This window comes from Acanthochromis polyacanthus, chromosome 22 (assembly GCF_021347895.1).
Source record: "Acanthochromis polyacanthus isolate Apoly-LR-REF ecotype Palm Island chromosome 22, KAUST_Apoly_ChrSc, whole genome shotgun sequence".
Lineage (NCBI taxonomy): Eukaryota > Metazoa > Chordata > Actinopteri > Pomacentridae > Acanthochromis > Acanthochromis polyacanthus.
Genome location: NC_067134.1, coordinates 138,628 through 154,241, shown reverse-complemented (window position 1 = coordinate 154,241; position 15,614 = coordinate 138,628). Strand labels below are relative to the sequence as shown.

General features: G+C 38.1%; 2 protein-coding genes across 26 annotated transcripts in view; one reads left to right on the top strand and one right to left on the bottom strand.

Moving 5' to 3' along the window:
• LOC127531987 (gastrula zinc finger protein XlCGF8.2DB-like) overlaps positions 1 to 15,614 on the bottom strand; it is a 387,969-nt gene that overhangs the window by 319,525 nt on the left and 52,830 nt on the right. For 3 of the 23 annotated variants that reach the window (XR_007939219.1, XR_007939225.1, XR_007939224.1), the window contains exon 5: positions 11,340 to 11,943. The exons of 14 other annotated variants lie outside the window; for them this stretch is intronic. The gene's annotated coding sequence lies outside the window, so the exon portion shown is untranslated. 6 more of the 23 variants (XR_007939222.1, XR_007939221.1, XR_007939223.1 and 3 more) reach the window with 6 other exon arrangements.
• Positions 380 to 4,374, top strand: LOC127531980 (zinc finger protein OZF-like). Of its 3 annotated transcripts, none has more exons than XM_051942773.1 (3): positions 380 to 674; positions 1,549 to 2,433; positions 2,518 to 4,374. In XM_051942773.1, exons 1-3 carry the CDS (start codon positions 470 to 472, stop codon positions 3,033 to 3,035), a joined length of 1,608 nt encoding a protein of 535 aa, XP_051798733.1. In that variant the 5' UTR covers positions 380 to 469; the 3' UTR covers positions 3,036 to 4,374. The 3 variants fall into 3 exon arrangements, with proteins under 3 accessions (XP_051798733.1, XP_051798732.1, XP_051798731.1); XM_051942772.1 differs by having other exon boundaries at positions 1,549 to 2,685; positions 2,770 to 4,374; XM_051942771.1 differs by having other exon boundaries at positions 1,549 to 4,374.

Genomic DNA, 15,614 nt, shown 5'->3' with positions numbered 1-15,614 from the left:
TGCAGTCTGAAAAGTGGACTGGCTTTGATTGGGAAGCACAGAGATAGGAACTGAGAGTGAGGTGAACGAGAGACTGTGAGAAATGTTCTTCTTAAGTGTAAGCTCTACTCATGCCAACAGAAGAAACATTAGAGACAAGGAGCAGCTGGACGAACTGTTTCTAATCTTTGCTTTCTACTTAACATGGAGGAGTGGACAAATATGAAGAAACTTCTGAACTTTCTCATGACCACAGGACTGCATAAGAAAATATGGAGGATTCTCTCAGGACTATGAGTAACATCCAGTAGGTGGCAGCAATACGCCAGTGATGCGTCTAGTCTGCCTAATTCAATGAGGAAGAAGAAAGTAACTCAGTGTTTCTGCCGGAACTTCACAGTGTGACATCCGGCGGATGTAAACAAAGAAGCATGAGCAGAGTTTGCTTCACTGCTGTGTGGACTGAGCTATAAAACGGCTGTATTATAGTATGAATGAGAAATATCAGAGCGATAAAGTAACGATGTGTTCAGTTGAGTATCTGAGAGAGTTGATCAGCGACAGACTAGCTGCTGCTGCTGGAGAAATATTCTCAGAGTTTGAAAAAACCATCGTCCAGTACCAGGAGGAGATCGATCGTCAGCGCAGACTGCTGGATGTCATCTGGAAACCACACATCCCCTTACAACCCATAGGTGTGTATGTGTTTTGATGGTGAAGAATTCCACTTCTAGCATGTAGAACATCATGAAGTGTTCAGATGAACTGAGACACACTGTGAGGAAGAGAGAATGGGCTCATAATATGGAGTCTGTTAGTTGATGCTCTGTGGAGTTTTAAAAACGTGATCGTTGTGTTGATTGACCCTGGAAGCAAGAACCAAAGTTTCCTGTTCAGAGGTGCTGGAAGTGTTTATCTGAACTACTCCACACTGACAGCAACTGCATTGTGTTATCAAACAGTTTAATAATAAAACTCTGACAGAGGACTCAGTCATTCCATCATTTCAGTCCAGAGACATAATTCCATGTATAGAGATCATTCATGATCTAAAGAAAGCGCACGTACAGAGTTAGAGAGTATAGAAGTAATGTGTTCAACTGCATTCCACTATTAACATGTTGGGTTTCACTGATGAGTCAAATCAACAGTACAGTAACCAGCAGTAAAATAAGAATAACATTAAAATCCAAATGTCCTGACAGGTTTGAAGCTGAAGAGGACAGCAGCTTTATTCAGACAGATTTTAATGGATCCCCATCAAACCTGTCTGTGTGGTGTGTAGAAAAGTACCCAGTGGTGTTTACCATTAGAACTTTGTGATCCTGTATCCACTGTGGAACAACGTGTTCATAGAAATGTTCAGTCATTTGGAGATGCTTGTATCATTCCTGCTGCTGTTTCATGGCTCCCAGACTTCTATTATAAACCATCATATTATTTTTGCATCAAACATTTGACTCTTGAGCTGATTCTGTTGAAGACAGCCAGTCCTGGACAAAGTGACAGATGTGTGTTCTCTCATCATCACAGTAGTAACCATTATCTTTTGTCTCTTTGTCCCTCCAGAGCTCCCACAGTCTTATGTCTGTGAGAATGAGAAGACTGTTGTTGACCATCAGCCCCATGACCAGGAGAGAAACTCCATGGTGGACCATGAGGACCCAGAGCCTCCACGGATTAAAGACCAGCAGGAGGAACTCTGCACCAGTCAGGACCAATCAAACCCAGAGATTTCTCAAATTAAAATGGAACAGGAAGAATTGTGCACCAGTCTGCACCAATTAGACCCAGGGTTACCACAAATTAAAGTGGAACAGGATGAACTCTGCTCCAGTCAGGAGGAAGAGTTAATTGGATTGAAACAGGAGACTGATACCTTTGAGGTGACTCCTGCTGATGAGGAAAGTGACCACAGTGAACCAAAACCAAACAGTGATCAGCTCCTGTTTCACATCTCTTGTGTAGCTCTGAGCCCAGATCAGGAAGGAAGCAAGGATGTAGACTCAGGATCAACTAGATGTATCGAGCTGAAACCAAGACATCAGAGTAACAACAGTCACAGTAATGATGTAGACAATGCTCCAACATCAGCGAGACAGTGTGATAATGACAAGGCAACAAAATCTGTAACTTGCAAAGTCTGTGGAAAAGCTTTTTGTTGTAAATCAGATTTAATCAAACATCACAAAACCCACACAGGTGAGAAGCCATATTCTTGTGAAACCTGTGGAAAAAGCTTCAGTCAACGGGTCCATTTGACTGTTCACATGAGATGTCACACAGGTGAGAAGCCGTATGTTTGTGGAACCTGTGAAAAAAGCTTTAGTCAACGGACCTCTTTGACTGACCACATGAGACTTCACACAGGTGAGAAGCCATATTCTTGTGGAACCTGTGGAAAAAGCTTCAGTAAACGGGTCCATTTGACTGTTCACATGAGATGTCACACAGGTGAGAAGCCGTATGTTTGTGGAACCTGTGAAAAAAGCTTTAGTCAACGGACCTCTTTGACTGACCACATGAGATGTCACACAGGTGAGAAGCCATATTCTTGTGGAACCTGTGAAAAAAGCTTTAGTCAACGGACCTCTTTGACTGACCACATGAGATGTCACACAGGTGAGAAGCCATATTCTTGTGGAACCTGTGAAAAAAGCTTCAGTCAACGGACCTCTTTGACTGACCACATGAGACGTCACACAGGTGAGAAGCCATATTCTTGTGGAACCTGTGAAAAAAGCTTTATTCGACGGACCTCTTTGACTGAACACATGAGACGTCACACAGGTGAGAAACCATATGTTTGTCACATTTGTGGAAAAAGATTTTCTGGTTCATCAGCACATAATAGGCACATGGCAGTTCACAAAATGGGAAAACCATATTCTTGTGGAACCTGTGGTGAAAGCTTTAGTCGACAGGACCATTTGACTGTCCACTTAAGACGTCACACAGGTGAGAAGCCATATTCTTGTGGAACCTGTGGAAAAAGCTTTAAATATAGTTATCAATTAAAAGCCCACATGAGAATCCACACAGCTGAGAAGTCCTGATCCTGAAACATCTGTGGAAAACATAATGTCAGAATTAAGGTTGAAACAACATGTAAGAGTTGGTACAGGTTAAAAGTAGATGTTTTAGATTTAAAGCAGCTTTAGTCTGTGGTTCAACAACAACTGTGAGGAAGTATGTAAGCAATCCTTGATGATTAGACCAGATGGAGTCTGGACTGTGGTGGTGGAGCAGCAGGCAGAAGAACCAAACTGAATGTCTGGATGGATATGGTATTGGTACAGACTGCTACATTTCTGCTATCATGACATCCTTCATCAGCAGAGCACTGATTGGAGATATTGTGAAGCTGTTTGGAACATTTTCACATCCTGCTGAGAGAACATGGCTGTTCAGGTGTGAACATACTACTGGAATCCACTCAGCTTGAGCTCTGCTGTCTTTCAAGTAAAAGGAGGCAACGAGATACAGAGACATTGTGACAGTAGGACACAACAGAGTGTGTCACTGCAGCAGAGGAGATCTGGACGTGAAATAAAGTTGTAATAAAACGTGCAGCTCCATGACTGCTTCATGAAATGTTTTGAATGTTTTCAAACAGATGTACATGTACATGTTGTTTCATAATTAATGTAACATTGAAGAGCCCCAGCAAGAATAACTCTGAGTCAGATATCAAAGACATAACCAACATTATTATGTTTTCAAGCAACAGACACGTGGTTTTACTAGTAGTAGCTGATACACTCCTGCAAATGTCAAAACCAGAAATGTTAAAAACAGGTGAAGCTGTGCTGCAGTTTCTGCTGGTTAGATAAAGGTCTTATGCTATTTATTTCTTCTATTGTCACCACATAGGTCATCTGTGTGATTTGTTCGTAGGATCTCATTGTGTCGTCATACAGCACATTGAACCCTTGTATTGTCTGAACGTCCTGAACACTCCTCCTGTCCTCAGGGTCAGAAATGACCTGCCTCCACTGAGCCTCTAAAATAGAGCAGCTTAATGGAATTTTTAACCAAAAATCTATTTTACATGAAGAAACAACCTGTCATGCATCACACACTTTGTGAATGCCTGTTTTTGCTTCCTCAGAGGGTAGAAAGACTGTATTTAATCAGTGAACACCATTCGTTTTTATACCATTGTTCATGCTGTAACTGTTTTCTTTCTATAAGTAGAGGTTTATTATCACTATTATTGCTGCTAAAGGTACTGCATAGATGTAAACATTTCTTGTTTTGCAGGAGATAATACTTCTATAGCCTAATAAAGTACCAGAAATGTGCAGAAATGAACTTGAAATGAATTTTTGAAGGGAAACAACAGTGTACTGTATACTGTACAATGGAATATAAAACTACAAAACTCAACTACCAGATACTAGTACTCTCTCATTTTTTGGGTCATTGCTCCCACCCGAAAGATGCATAACCTACATCAATCATAAGAATAGAAAAAATAACAGATTCAAGCAAAATATTCCCAACATATTAAGCTCTAATTAACACATGGAGGACAGACTGCAACTGTATTTGTCACACGTGCAGCACACAGTATTTGTTTTACAGTCCTTCTTGTTACTCCTGGATGACTGAAAAAAATCTGATCTCTGACCTGCTGGGAACTGAAACCTGAAAACTGCCCTCATGGCTTCAGCAATATCAGATTAGTCCATATTAATTTGAAAATCTGCAAATATGACAATCTCAACAGTCCAGAAGTAGCCAGGGTGTAGAATCTTGACCCCACTATGTATTATGCTAGTTATTTAGTGTTTTGTAACCTCGGTCACTTTTCCATGGGGGTCAATTTTCTATCTGACACCGGGTAAAAAATGACCTGAAGACAGTCTTTGTACCCTGGTGGTGTACAGCTTTGATGAAAATATAAACAAAAACAATGTTTCACTTTTTCTAATGTTGGGGTCACTTGAGGAAAAGTGATCAAATTTCAAGTTGAAAAAGGTCATTTAGGGGCCGTTCTATGCTATTAAACATGGTGGCCTGGTTCATTTTGACCCGAAGACAGCACTAAGGTTCAAACAACAGCAAATCAGTAAAAGTATTTTCCAGTTGAGTATGCTAAGAATTTACCTCAAGTTTAAATAATGAGTCCACAGTATTATTAGTTATTTAAAGAAATGCATGACCAGAATTAGCAACAAAAATGACTAAAATGAGACACAAAATGAACATCTCATTTGGATCATTTTGTACATTTCAGTCTGTTTTTAGGGGAAAAAAGTGTCATAAATCAGACTGTAAATGATCTATGAACAAAGCTCTCTGTAAAAACCCTCAGAATGTTTCATGACTGTAAGAGAAGATTTCTGGATCATTTTGTGTCTCATTTGTGTCATTATGTGTTTTTTTTGGTCAGTTTACGTCTTTCTGTCTGGTTTTAAACATTTTGCATCTTTTCATGTTATTTTTTTTTTCTTCCATTTTGGTCATTTTGTGCCTTAATTTTGACCATTTTGTGGTTCATTTTGGTCATTTTGTGTGTTTTTAAGTTTGTTTCTGTTTAAAATTGTTCATCTTGTTAGTTCTTTTGGTCAGTTCACGTCTATTTCATCATTCTGTGACTCAGTGGCCATTTCTGTTTCAGTTTTCATCTCATTTTAACTCTGAATTGCTCATTTTATCTCTCATTTTAGTCATTTTGCATCACTTTAAGGTTGTTTTTGTTCATTTTCGACATTTTGTGTCTCATTTTCATCATTTTTGCTGAATTTTAGTCCCATTTTGGACACTTTTATCTTTTTGTTTCACATTTGATGTCCCTTTTCTAATTTTATGGCTCATTGTGGTATTTTCTATCTTGGTCGGATGTTTTATGTTCCATTTTGGTCATTTTGTGTCCCATTTGAACTGTCCCATAACATTGTTGGACCGTTCAGTAGACTCTGTTTGGGTCTTTTTCTCACCACTGAAACATTTTGTCCATTTTTGTCTCATTTTGGTCATTTTATAGATTAGATTAGATCCAACTTTACTGTCATTGCACAGAGAACAAGTACTAAGACAGTAAATGCATTTTTTAAAAGTCCATTGTGATGTCAGAGAGAAGAACTAACAACTGTTACCACATTCCATATTCTGAAGAAAAACATGGAAACACTTGAGAAAGTCAGTTTAACACACAAAGCTTGGAGATATTGGAGAGTTGTGGTGAAGATTTCAAGTGTGAAACTTGTGAAGACATTGTGAGCAAAGACTGTGACAGAAAAATGAAGCCTCCTCAGCCAGATAGGAAACATTCAGGTAAGACAGAAGTCCAGACAACGAGCTGCAACTCAGCTCCAGATATCAAACTACACACTGACATGTTAGACTGAAGTTTTCACAACACTTACAAGCTAACATTTGCTCATTTTGTGCCTTATTTTGTTCAGTTTGCATCCTTAGGGGTGTTAGTGGATAAAATGTTGTCATTTTTCATCTTTTTGTTTTTTTCCATTTTGGTGACTTAAAGGCTGTTTTTGTTGAATTTGGTCATTTTGTGTCTCATTGAGGCTCATTTTCATCATTTGGTCTCTAACCTTGGTCACTTTTTGTCTTTAGGATTGTTTTTACTCCTCATTTTTCGTGCTTTTAAAGGTTTTTGTTCCATTGTGGACATTTTGTGTCTCATTAAGATTATTTTTTGTATCATTTTGGACATTTTGCATCAGTTTAAGGTTTTTTTGTTTCATTTTATGTCTCATTTTGTGCATTTCAGTCTGTTTTTAGGGGAAAAGTGTCATAAATGAGACTGTAAATGATATATGAACAAACGTTTCTGTAAAAACTTTCAGAATGTTGAATAGAATAAATGTGGACTGACTAGGTAACCTTACAGAACCTTTACTGTTGTGATGTACGCATTAACCTGACTTTATAGACTCCAAGAAAATATATATATCTAACCACTGTGATAGGGATAAATAGAAGTTCCAATCTGTTGACTTTAATTGCAGGATAATGCTTTATAGACTGCACAGTGGTTAGCACTTTCGCCTTGCAGCAAGAAGATCCCCGGTTCAAATCCTGGCCTGGGCCTGGGATCTTTCTGCATGGAGTTTGCATGTTCTCCCTGTGCATGTGTGGGTTTTCTCCGGGTACTCCGGTTTCCTCCCACAGTCCAAAAAAGCTGAGGTTGATTGATTACTCTAAGTTGTCCGTAGGTGTGAATGTGAGTGTGATTGTGTGTCTGTATATGTAGCCCTGTGACAGACTGGTGACCTGTCCAGGGTGTCCCCTGCCTTCGCCCGAGTCAGCTGGGATAGACTCCAGCACCCCCCATGACCCTAGTGAGGATAAAGCGGTGTATAGAGAATGGATGGATGGATGGATGAAAAAAACAGGCATTTGTGTAGTTCACACACATTCATCAGGTTATAGCATTATTTGATTCTAAATCACAGGTTATAATCTCATACTGTGTTCCCTTATTTTGCTGTCACTCTGCCAGAGCCCCATTCTTATGGCTGATTCATGGATCTCATACCTGTATGATTCTTGACAGACTTTAAATGTATTTTTTATAATCCTGTTAAATGTTGAGTAGAATAAAGCAGATGAAAAATAAACAGATGATATAATGTGTGCTTGTAATGAAGAACTCAGAGTCAGGATTTTTAGTTTCATTTCATCACTAGAACAGGACTTAAAGACTCACATCAGGATCAAGTGTGGCTGCACAAAAAGCTGATTTTCACTGGACAATAATGTGTGAAAGTCTGTCAGCAGTTTGGAGATTCACTGCTTCCTCTCTCATTTCACACTTTGTGCAGCTCAAATGCTTTTAGTTCAAGTGAGCGTCAGAGGAACACCACATCCTGATTTTCACTCTCAACATTTGACTGGAAAAAGACGCAAACACCACATTTGGCTCCTGGAAGAATCACAACTTCCATCTTTGAAGAGGAACAAGTTTACAAGGAATCATTTAGAAGGATTTGACAAAGAAACACATTTAATCCATGAATGTGAAAACATGTTTGTGAGGGACAGAGTCATGGAGAGACTCAACTATCTGTTCAACACTGTTTATCTACCAGGAGGAGACTCTGGAGACTCAACTCAGCATAGAAACACTGAGGAGGAACCAGGATAGAACCAGAATCCAGGATAGAGAGGATGAGTGAATGTGGTGTTGAAGGTGTGGAGGTGGATCAGAGAGTCAGAGGAGACTCTGTAGAAGGACAGAGTTCCAGCAGGAACGTCCAAATAAACTGAAACTCTGTGAGAGACTGAGGAAGACCTGATGGATGTTTTACTGTTATTGTGCCAGACAGAGCAAGCATCACTATGAGCAACCCTGTCTCCACAAAATTATGTTCTCAGACAACTAAAATGCATTTTCAATCACGTTGCAACAGAAACGTAATTGGTCCGGCGTTACGTTGATCTGTAACGTATTCAAAATGCGTTTGTTGCTTGTTAAATGGATGCTGCAGTCACATGTTTGTGGATACAGCGCGGTGGTGTCATGTCTTCTGTCAAGTACCACAAGAAAAGACGGGAAAATAAATCCTCCCTTCGTCCTCAGTGTGTTTTAATAATAATTCTCCTGCGTGGTGTTTTATTCTGACAGTGACATGGATCTGTTTCCTTCCCTGGGGTGGCTCTGCTAGCGTTTTTTACTTGACTAAATATACTGAATAATAAGTTTGACACGAAAGGAGAAAACTGGAATGAGTGTTGATTCAGTCTCCCTCGTAGTTTTCCCCGAGCTGTCATGTCATTCATACTTTAACACTGCCATGGGCCAGATCGGCCTTTTGGAATAGCCTCGTGGAGACTTCATTCCAGCTACACGGCAGCAGTTTGGATTTCTGATTTACTTTGTATGTTGCTTACCGGAACGCTTTCATTTAGGACCGGAAGTGCGCGCTTCACTCCGCTTTCGTCGTTCTGTAACCAATCAGAGCGTGGCTAAATATTAAAGCTGTGCTGCAGCGACCAGACAGAACAGCGACACCTAGTGTGTCTGCATTGAAATTACATGTTCCTTCTTGAAAACCAGGGCTGAAAGGTTCACTGTGCCACATTTATTCAACCTTTTCAAAACGCTTTTTGTAATACATTTTAGATGCAGTTTGCAGATGTTTCTGAAGATGTGCAGTGAATTCTCCTTGTCAATACATTGAATATATACTCCAAAACATCCCATAAACAGTCTTCTGGTACAGAAACCTTCATCATTCTGAAGGAATTATTTGATAAATGATAGACTTTATACTTTATCAGCAGCAATACTTTCTTTCAACACAAAATCAGTAACAAAGAAAATAAAAACAGGATTTTGAACAGTGTGCTTTATTGCAAAATAACAAAATTCATGAACAGCAGGTTTCAGGCGTGGTCGTCATTGTGAACGAGGTCCTCCTTTTCCTCTTCCTCCTCCTCCTCCTCCTCCTCCTCCTCCAGGGCAGTGTGATCCATCAAGACTTTCCCGTATATAAAAGCATTAAATATTATCATGGTTTGTATCCATGTTTTCAGTCCTTTTATGTGCTGGCAGCAGCAGAATGTTTGACAATAGGCAAATCTGTATTGTAGAATTTCCAACAATAATAAGGAATGCCGAGGTAAATATTATAGTAACTGCATTAATGCAATAAATAAAAATGATCTTTCGTCTTGTGTACAGTCAAGTGTTGGATACACACACACATTTAAATTGGCTGGAAGAAGCGTCTCCTATTAACTGAAGCTTTTACTGACGATTCTCCACAAGAAAAACAGATTCTCAGCTGAGGATCTTTATCTGATGTTGTACGTGCAAACCTGATGAGCTTTATGTCACTAAAGCCACTGAACAAAACCATGAAGATACAGTTTCTCATACTGTTTGCATTGTGTTGTCATAGAAACCCAACGTGTATTGAGTTGGTGATGCAGAAATCACATAAATATATTTTTTTATTTTTGGTCCTGATTTGGTGCCAAAAATCTACTGGTATATATTACCAAGAATATTTAATCAATGACATTAATTTCACCTTGATTTGACCGATAAATAAAGTGATTGCTCAGAAGTGTTCATCATGTCTTCTTGTTATTATAGTAGTTTAAAGCTCTTTTATTCAGACATAAAATGAACAGACAGATCTTGATTACTTTGACAGTTTCAGTGAAAACGTTCAAGATCTGTCTATTCATTTTATGTGTGAACAAAAGAACTCAAAGCGACTGAACTACAGTGACTTCCTGCATTATCAGACCACCCCTGACCAAAGTGCACTTCTTCAATATAACGTCTCAATACATGAAGTTTAAAGTTTAACAGCTGTAATGTGCAGCAGCCAGTTCAAAAAGGCGTCTACATTGATGGGTAAAATAAATTCTTCACGCACGTTTAACAGCTTTCTACCAGCATTCCTGTCTTGCATCATTTGCAGTAGCTGCTTTCCACCATCATCATTTTTCATATTCCTTGTAGCTATCAACTATAACAACCAGTTGACTGAAGCAGCTGGTACATGAGACGTCCATTTGGTGTTAACACCCCCCCTTTTTGTGACTCACAGGATCTGAAGTAGAAAGTCTGAGTTAACAAAGAAACCTGACAACCACCATTAACTCTGACTGAGGCTTTAGTTTTTGTGGAGCCGGTGTACACAAAGTAAGCCTGTTTATACTGAACTTGCTTCATGAAACTAAGATACTATTAAAAAATAAAGCAATATACTATTCATACTTACATGTAATTGTGTAATTATGTAGTGCCCTGCCACAATAAATAAGTTCTTAAAATTGGTCATCATAAAACAATACAGCACATCATAAACGGATCTCAGAAGAAACAGCTTGCAGTTACCACATTTTACTTGTGCAAACAAAAGTGTTTCAATTGCACCAGCAAACTTTTTTATACCTGCTGTCCAAAGTCTTCATCACATAACCACATGATCACAACTGAGGCTGGATGGAGAAACAGAACACCTCTAAAGAGAAATGCCCGGCCAAGCTCCAAGTTTCTCATCAGACCTAAGGTTATATAGCATTGCTTCCCTCCCACTGTTAAGTCTTTGACTTCACACTGTGTTGTGTGTTACCTGTCAATAAATCATTTTACTTCATTTAAATTCATTTTACAAATACTTGAAGTTGTCTGTGACTTAATCAAATACAATTTTGCTCTTTCACAGAGAGCAGAAAGATGAAAAACCTACAAGGATGTCTTACATAACACGATGTCATCTAGAATCTGCCTGTGCAACACCCTGCATTTGTTGTGGACTGCCAGTGCTGACTATTTACCAAATCTGTCCTCTCACTGCAAAAGTAGACAAGACATTATTTGACATTTACCATGTTGTGCAGGGACGCCACTGAAGAAGCACCTGTAACACAACACATTGTTGTTGTTGGCCTTGTTAATATATATATTTTAAAATATGATCACGCATACTGTACACAAACACTGTATGCATGAAGATGAATAAAATTACTATACATGTACAACAGCATCATTCATTGAAGTGGAAACAATAACAGTCTGGTGAAATAAAAGAATATTAGCATTAGATTTTTTTTGTTAAATGGCCAAATTCTGGTACCTCCACAAAGCAGCATTCATTTCCTTTTGTTAACTGCCTATATTTACTAACTCTACAATATCAGCCAGTCAGTCAATTTACCATGTCTAAGGGAAATATTAACATCAGATCCAATGTGGGATAGTACTCCTTGTGCTGCAGAGTGACCACCTGACCCAGATGATAGGTTTCTAGAACAATTGCAAATGAAAGTAGAAAGACTAAGTCCTTACACTGTTGGAAGGATTTTGTTCAAATCTAACACAAATAACTCTGCACTTTAAATACTATAGATTGGCTCATTAGAAAATAAAAAGCTGTTTGCTGAAACTTACTTTGTCTTCTGTCCTTCTAATGATCTTTGAAAAAGGAAAGCTCCCTGTATTGGATCTCTCGGTGCACTCATCACATTGTTCTCCTAAACAGATCAAAATTAGAACAGTTGAGAGGTACTGTTGTGAGTCAATGTCAACACTCATGATTTGTTCACGTTGACCATTGTTTTGATGCCATTTAACAGAGGGGACTACAGCAACACACATTCATCACGGTCCAAATTTATTCTATTCAACATTCTGAAGGTTTTACACAGAGGTTTGTTCATAGATCATTTACAGTCTGATTGATACATTTTTTTCTAAAGACATGCTGAAATGCACAAAATGATCCAATAAGATGCAAAATCACCAAAATTGAACAAAAACAACTTTAAAGTGATGGAAAATGACCAAAATGAGAGATAAAATGAGCAATTCAGAGCAAAAATGAGATGAAAACTGAAACAGAAATGGCCACTGAGTCACAGAACGATGAAATAGACGTGAACTGACCAAAGAACTGACAAGATGAACAATTTTAAACAGAAACAATCTTAAAAACACACAAAATGACCAAAATGGAAGAAAAATAACATGAAAAGATGCAAAATGTTTAAAACCAGACAGAAAGACGTAAACTGACCAAAACAAAACACATGATGACACAAATGAGACACAAAATGATCCAGAAATCTTCTCTTCCAGTCATGAAACTGTCCACATTTATTCTATTCAACATTCTGAGGGTTTTTACAGAGAGCTTTGTTTTGTTTACTGTCTGTGGACCTGGAAGGAGCAGCTTCATATCTGGAAAAAAGATTCACAATCAACGGTTTGTTTAACAGAAGAGATCATCTGAGTTGAAAGTGGCACCAAATCCATGTCATGTTTGGGTCGTATGTTGGCCTTTAACTTTGAGCAGGTGTGTTATTATTTACAGTGTTTATGGTAGAATGTGGTCGTTTTAATGGCAGATCACATGGAAGTAACATGAGCCAGTTTGAAATAGTGAGTTATGCATAAGAACAACATAAAGAAGAAATTCAAAGTTTTTAATCAGTAAATATGTTAGATTATATTTTTAATCTATTTTGTGTACTTGTTGATGAAAAACGTTTGATAAAAGAAACCTTAATAATGTTGCCTTTTAATGTTTTAACCCTCCTGTTGTCCTCATTTACAGGCACAAAAAACATTGTTTCCTCGTCTAAAAAAATTCCCCAAATTTCTGAAAATTTGCAAAACCTTCAGGAAGAAAATTCCAGTAATTTTATAAAAGTTTTCTTTTCAAAAATCACCCAAATTTGGCAAGAAAATTGTTGTCACTATTTTTTAAAAAATGAGTAAAAATCTTCCAAAAAAAATCCTAAAAATATCTAAAGTGATTACATACATTTCAGTAAAACTTCTAATATTTCTTTAAAAACATCATCAACAATCCCGTGAATTTCGCTGGATTTTGGTTGATTTTTTGTGAATGTTCTTTAGAAATATTTTTAAGTTTTTATTTCCACCTAAAAATGTTCAAAGATTTCCCAAAAATGTTGAAAACATGGACATCAGAAGTTTCACTGTGAAAATATATATTTCTTCCCACATTTTCAAACTTTAAAATGAGTCCATTTTGACCCACAGGACAGGGTTAATTAGTCATGTGAGAAGTGAGCGTAAGTTAATTTTTTATTATATAAAGTTGAAATATATTTTTTAGTCATTTTCTAATTCTCCAGGATTAAGGACTGTGTAGAGACCTGTAGGGGGCAGTAACCAGCACCTACTATTAGAGCTCCTGTATTATCAGAGCAGCGACAACTGGGGATTTGAAGCCATTTTGTTTCTATTCACTCAATATGGGACGCGCTGCGCGAGGTGCACATTCACAAAAACTTGCTACTTGTGGATTGTTTACTGATTTGAAGACATGTTTTGGACAAAATATTACTGGCTTGTTTTTTCTGGATGTCCAAGGTTGGATTATGGCCGTTTTTAGTGGAATATTTTCATCTGTGACTAGTTATGAGCCTTCAAAGGTGAGTTTTGCTGTTTACGTTATTTGTTGGACAAATGTGTTTATATTACCCGCTGTGGTAATCACATCTGAAAGTGGTTTATACCGGTGGATTCATGAGAATCTAAGCTTTCCATGGGTGTATAATGTTTCTATCATCGAGTTTGCAGCTTCGGTAAATTTAGCAAAATACGTTTGCACATCTCAAGACAGCCCGAATACGGAAGTTTAACGGGTTACGGTACCCAACAGTCACCAGTAACACATCTCCATGCATGAATATGGTCAAAGTCAAAATAACCACAACTGCCTAAAATCACATCAAACTTTTCTATCTGTCATTCACCCATACACCATAACATGAAAGTACAAACATGGGACTAACCTGGCACAAAAACGATGAAGTCGGTTTCCATCCCACTCTCCGGACTTTATTTTCCACAGTTCCTTCTTTGACTATTACTGGGAAATCTAAACATGTGGAATCCCTTCTACGATCGATTTGTGCACCCAAAGGCACAACAGCCTGTCATTTTTCAGGTATTTAAGAAGCGAAAAAGGACCTAGAATTACTCTCTGCAGTGTAAACAACGTTAACAGAAAACCCGGCGTTCATGAATAGGAAACAAAATGGCGCATATAGATCACATGACCAAAATATTTTCGGACCCGTCATGTCGATACTCTGATAATATAGGGACTCTACCTACTATGATGTTCTCCACTAGCTTGAAGCAGAGGGTTCCCTCAGCATGGCCAGATGACACATATATTGTGTTTCCACTCCGTGTTCCTGCCACGCCTGCAGGATGACCTTCATACTTGTGGCAGTGGTTGGACAATCATCCATCAGAACGCAGAGCCACATGACACCCAACCAGCTGTGGGTGGCTGGGTCATACACATCACCCAATATGTCAGATACTTTCTTAGAGGTTTTTCAGTGGACTGTAGACCCAGTTCACTCGTTTTTCTTTTCTCACATTGAAATTTGAGGCTGTTTGAAGATGAATATCTCAAGAACAATTCTAGATAAAAGCCTGAAACCTTCACTTGTTTGTCTGCTAACATCAGCAGATCAGATTGTTGTTAAATGCAGCAGTGGGAAAAAGTTTTTGGACATCCCATACATTCTGAAATACTGCATTAAGAATCACTTTGAGGTCTTCAAGAGTCATTTATTTTAGTACAATCATAAAAATAAACACATCCTAAAAAGACATTAAAACTGAAAATTGACTGGTTCCATAAAACCGAGAAATTTGGTAGAATTTAGTTTTGTTAAGTTTTTCTCTTGTAACAACAAACAAAAAATATATCATTTGGTATTTGTGTCTGTCTGATGCAAGGCCACACCCTTAGAAACACACAAAAAGACTTTACAACAAATATTTCATGATATTTAAGATTGTGTAAACCTTTCAGAGGTGTCTGAAACTTTTCCCCTCACTGTATCTGTCAAAGCATGAAATGTGCCGTTATAAAAATGCCACTATCTCCAGACACATATGTGGTCATGGTTCCATGATGCCAATGTCATGGTAATGACTGGATGCAGCTAATTTACAAAGAAATGATTCTAAACTACATGTCAGCTTTCAAAGATTGGAACTTTTCATAGAACACTTCGTGTTTTTTATTTCAACTCACACGTAATCTGAGATTAGTTGATCTACTTGTTCAATATTAGAGATTCCTATAGATAGATGATAGATTATAGATGGATAGATAGATACCTACGGTCAGTAATCTCCTAAATTAATT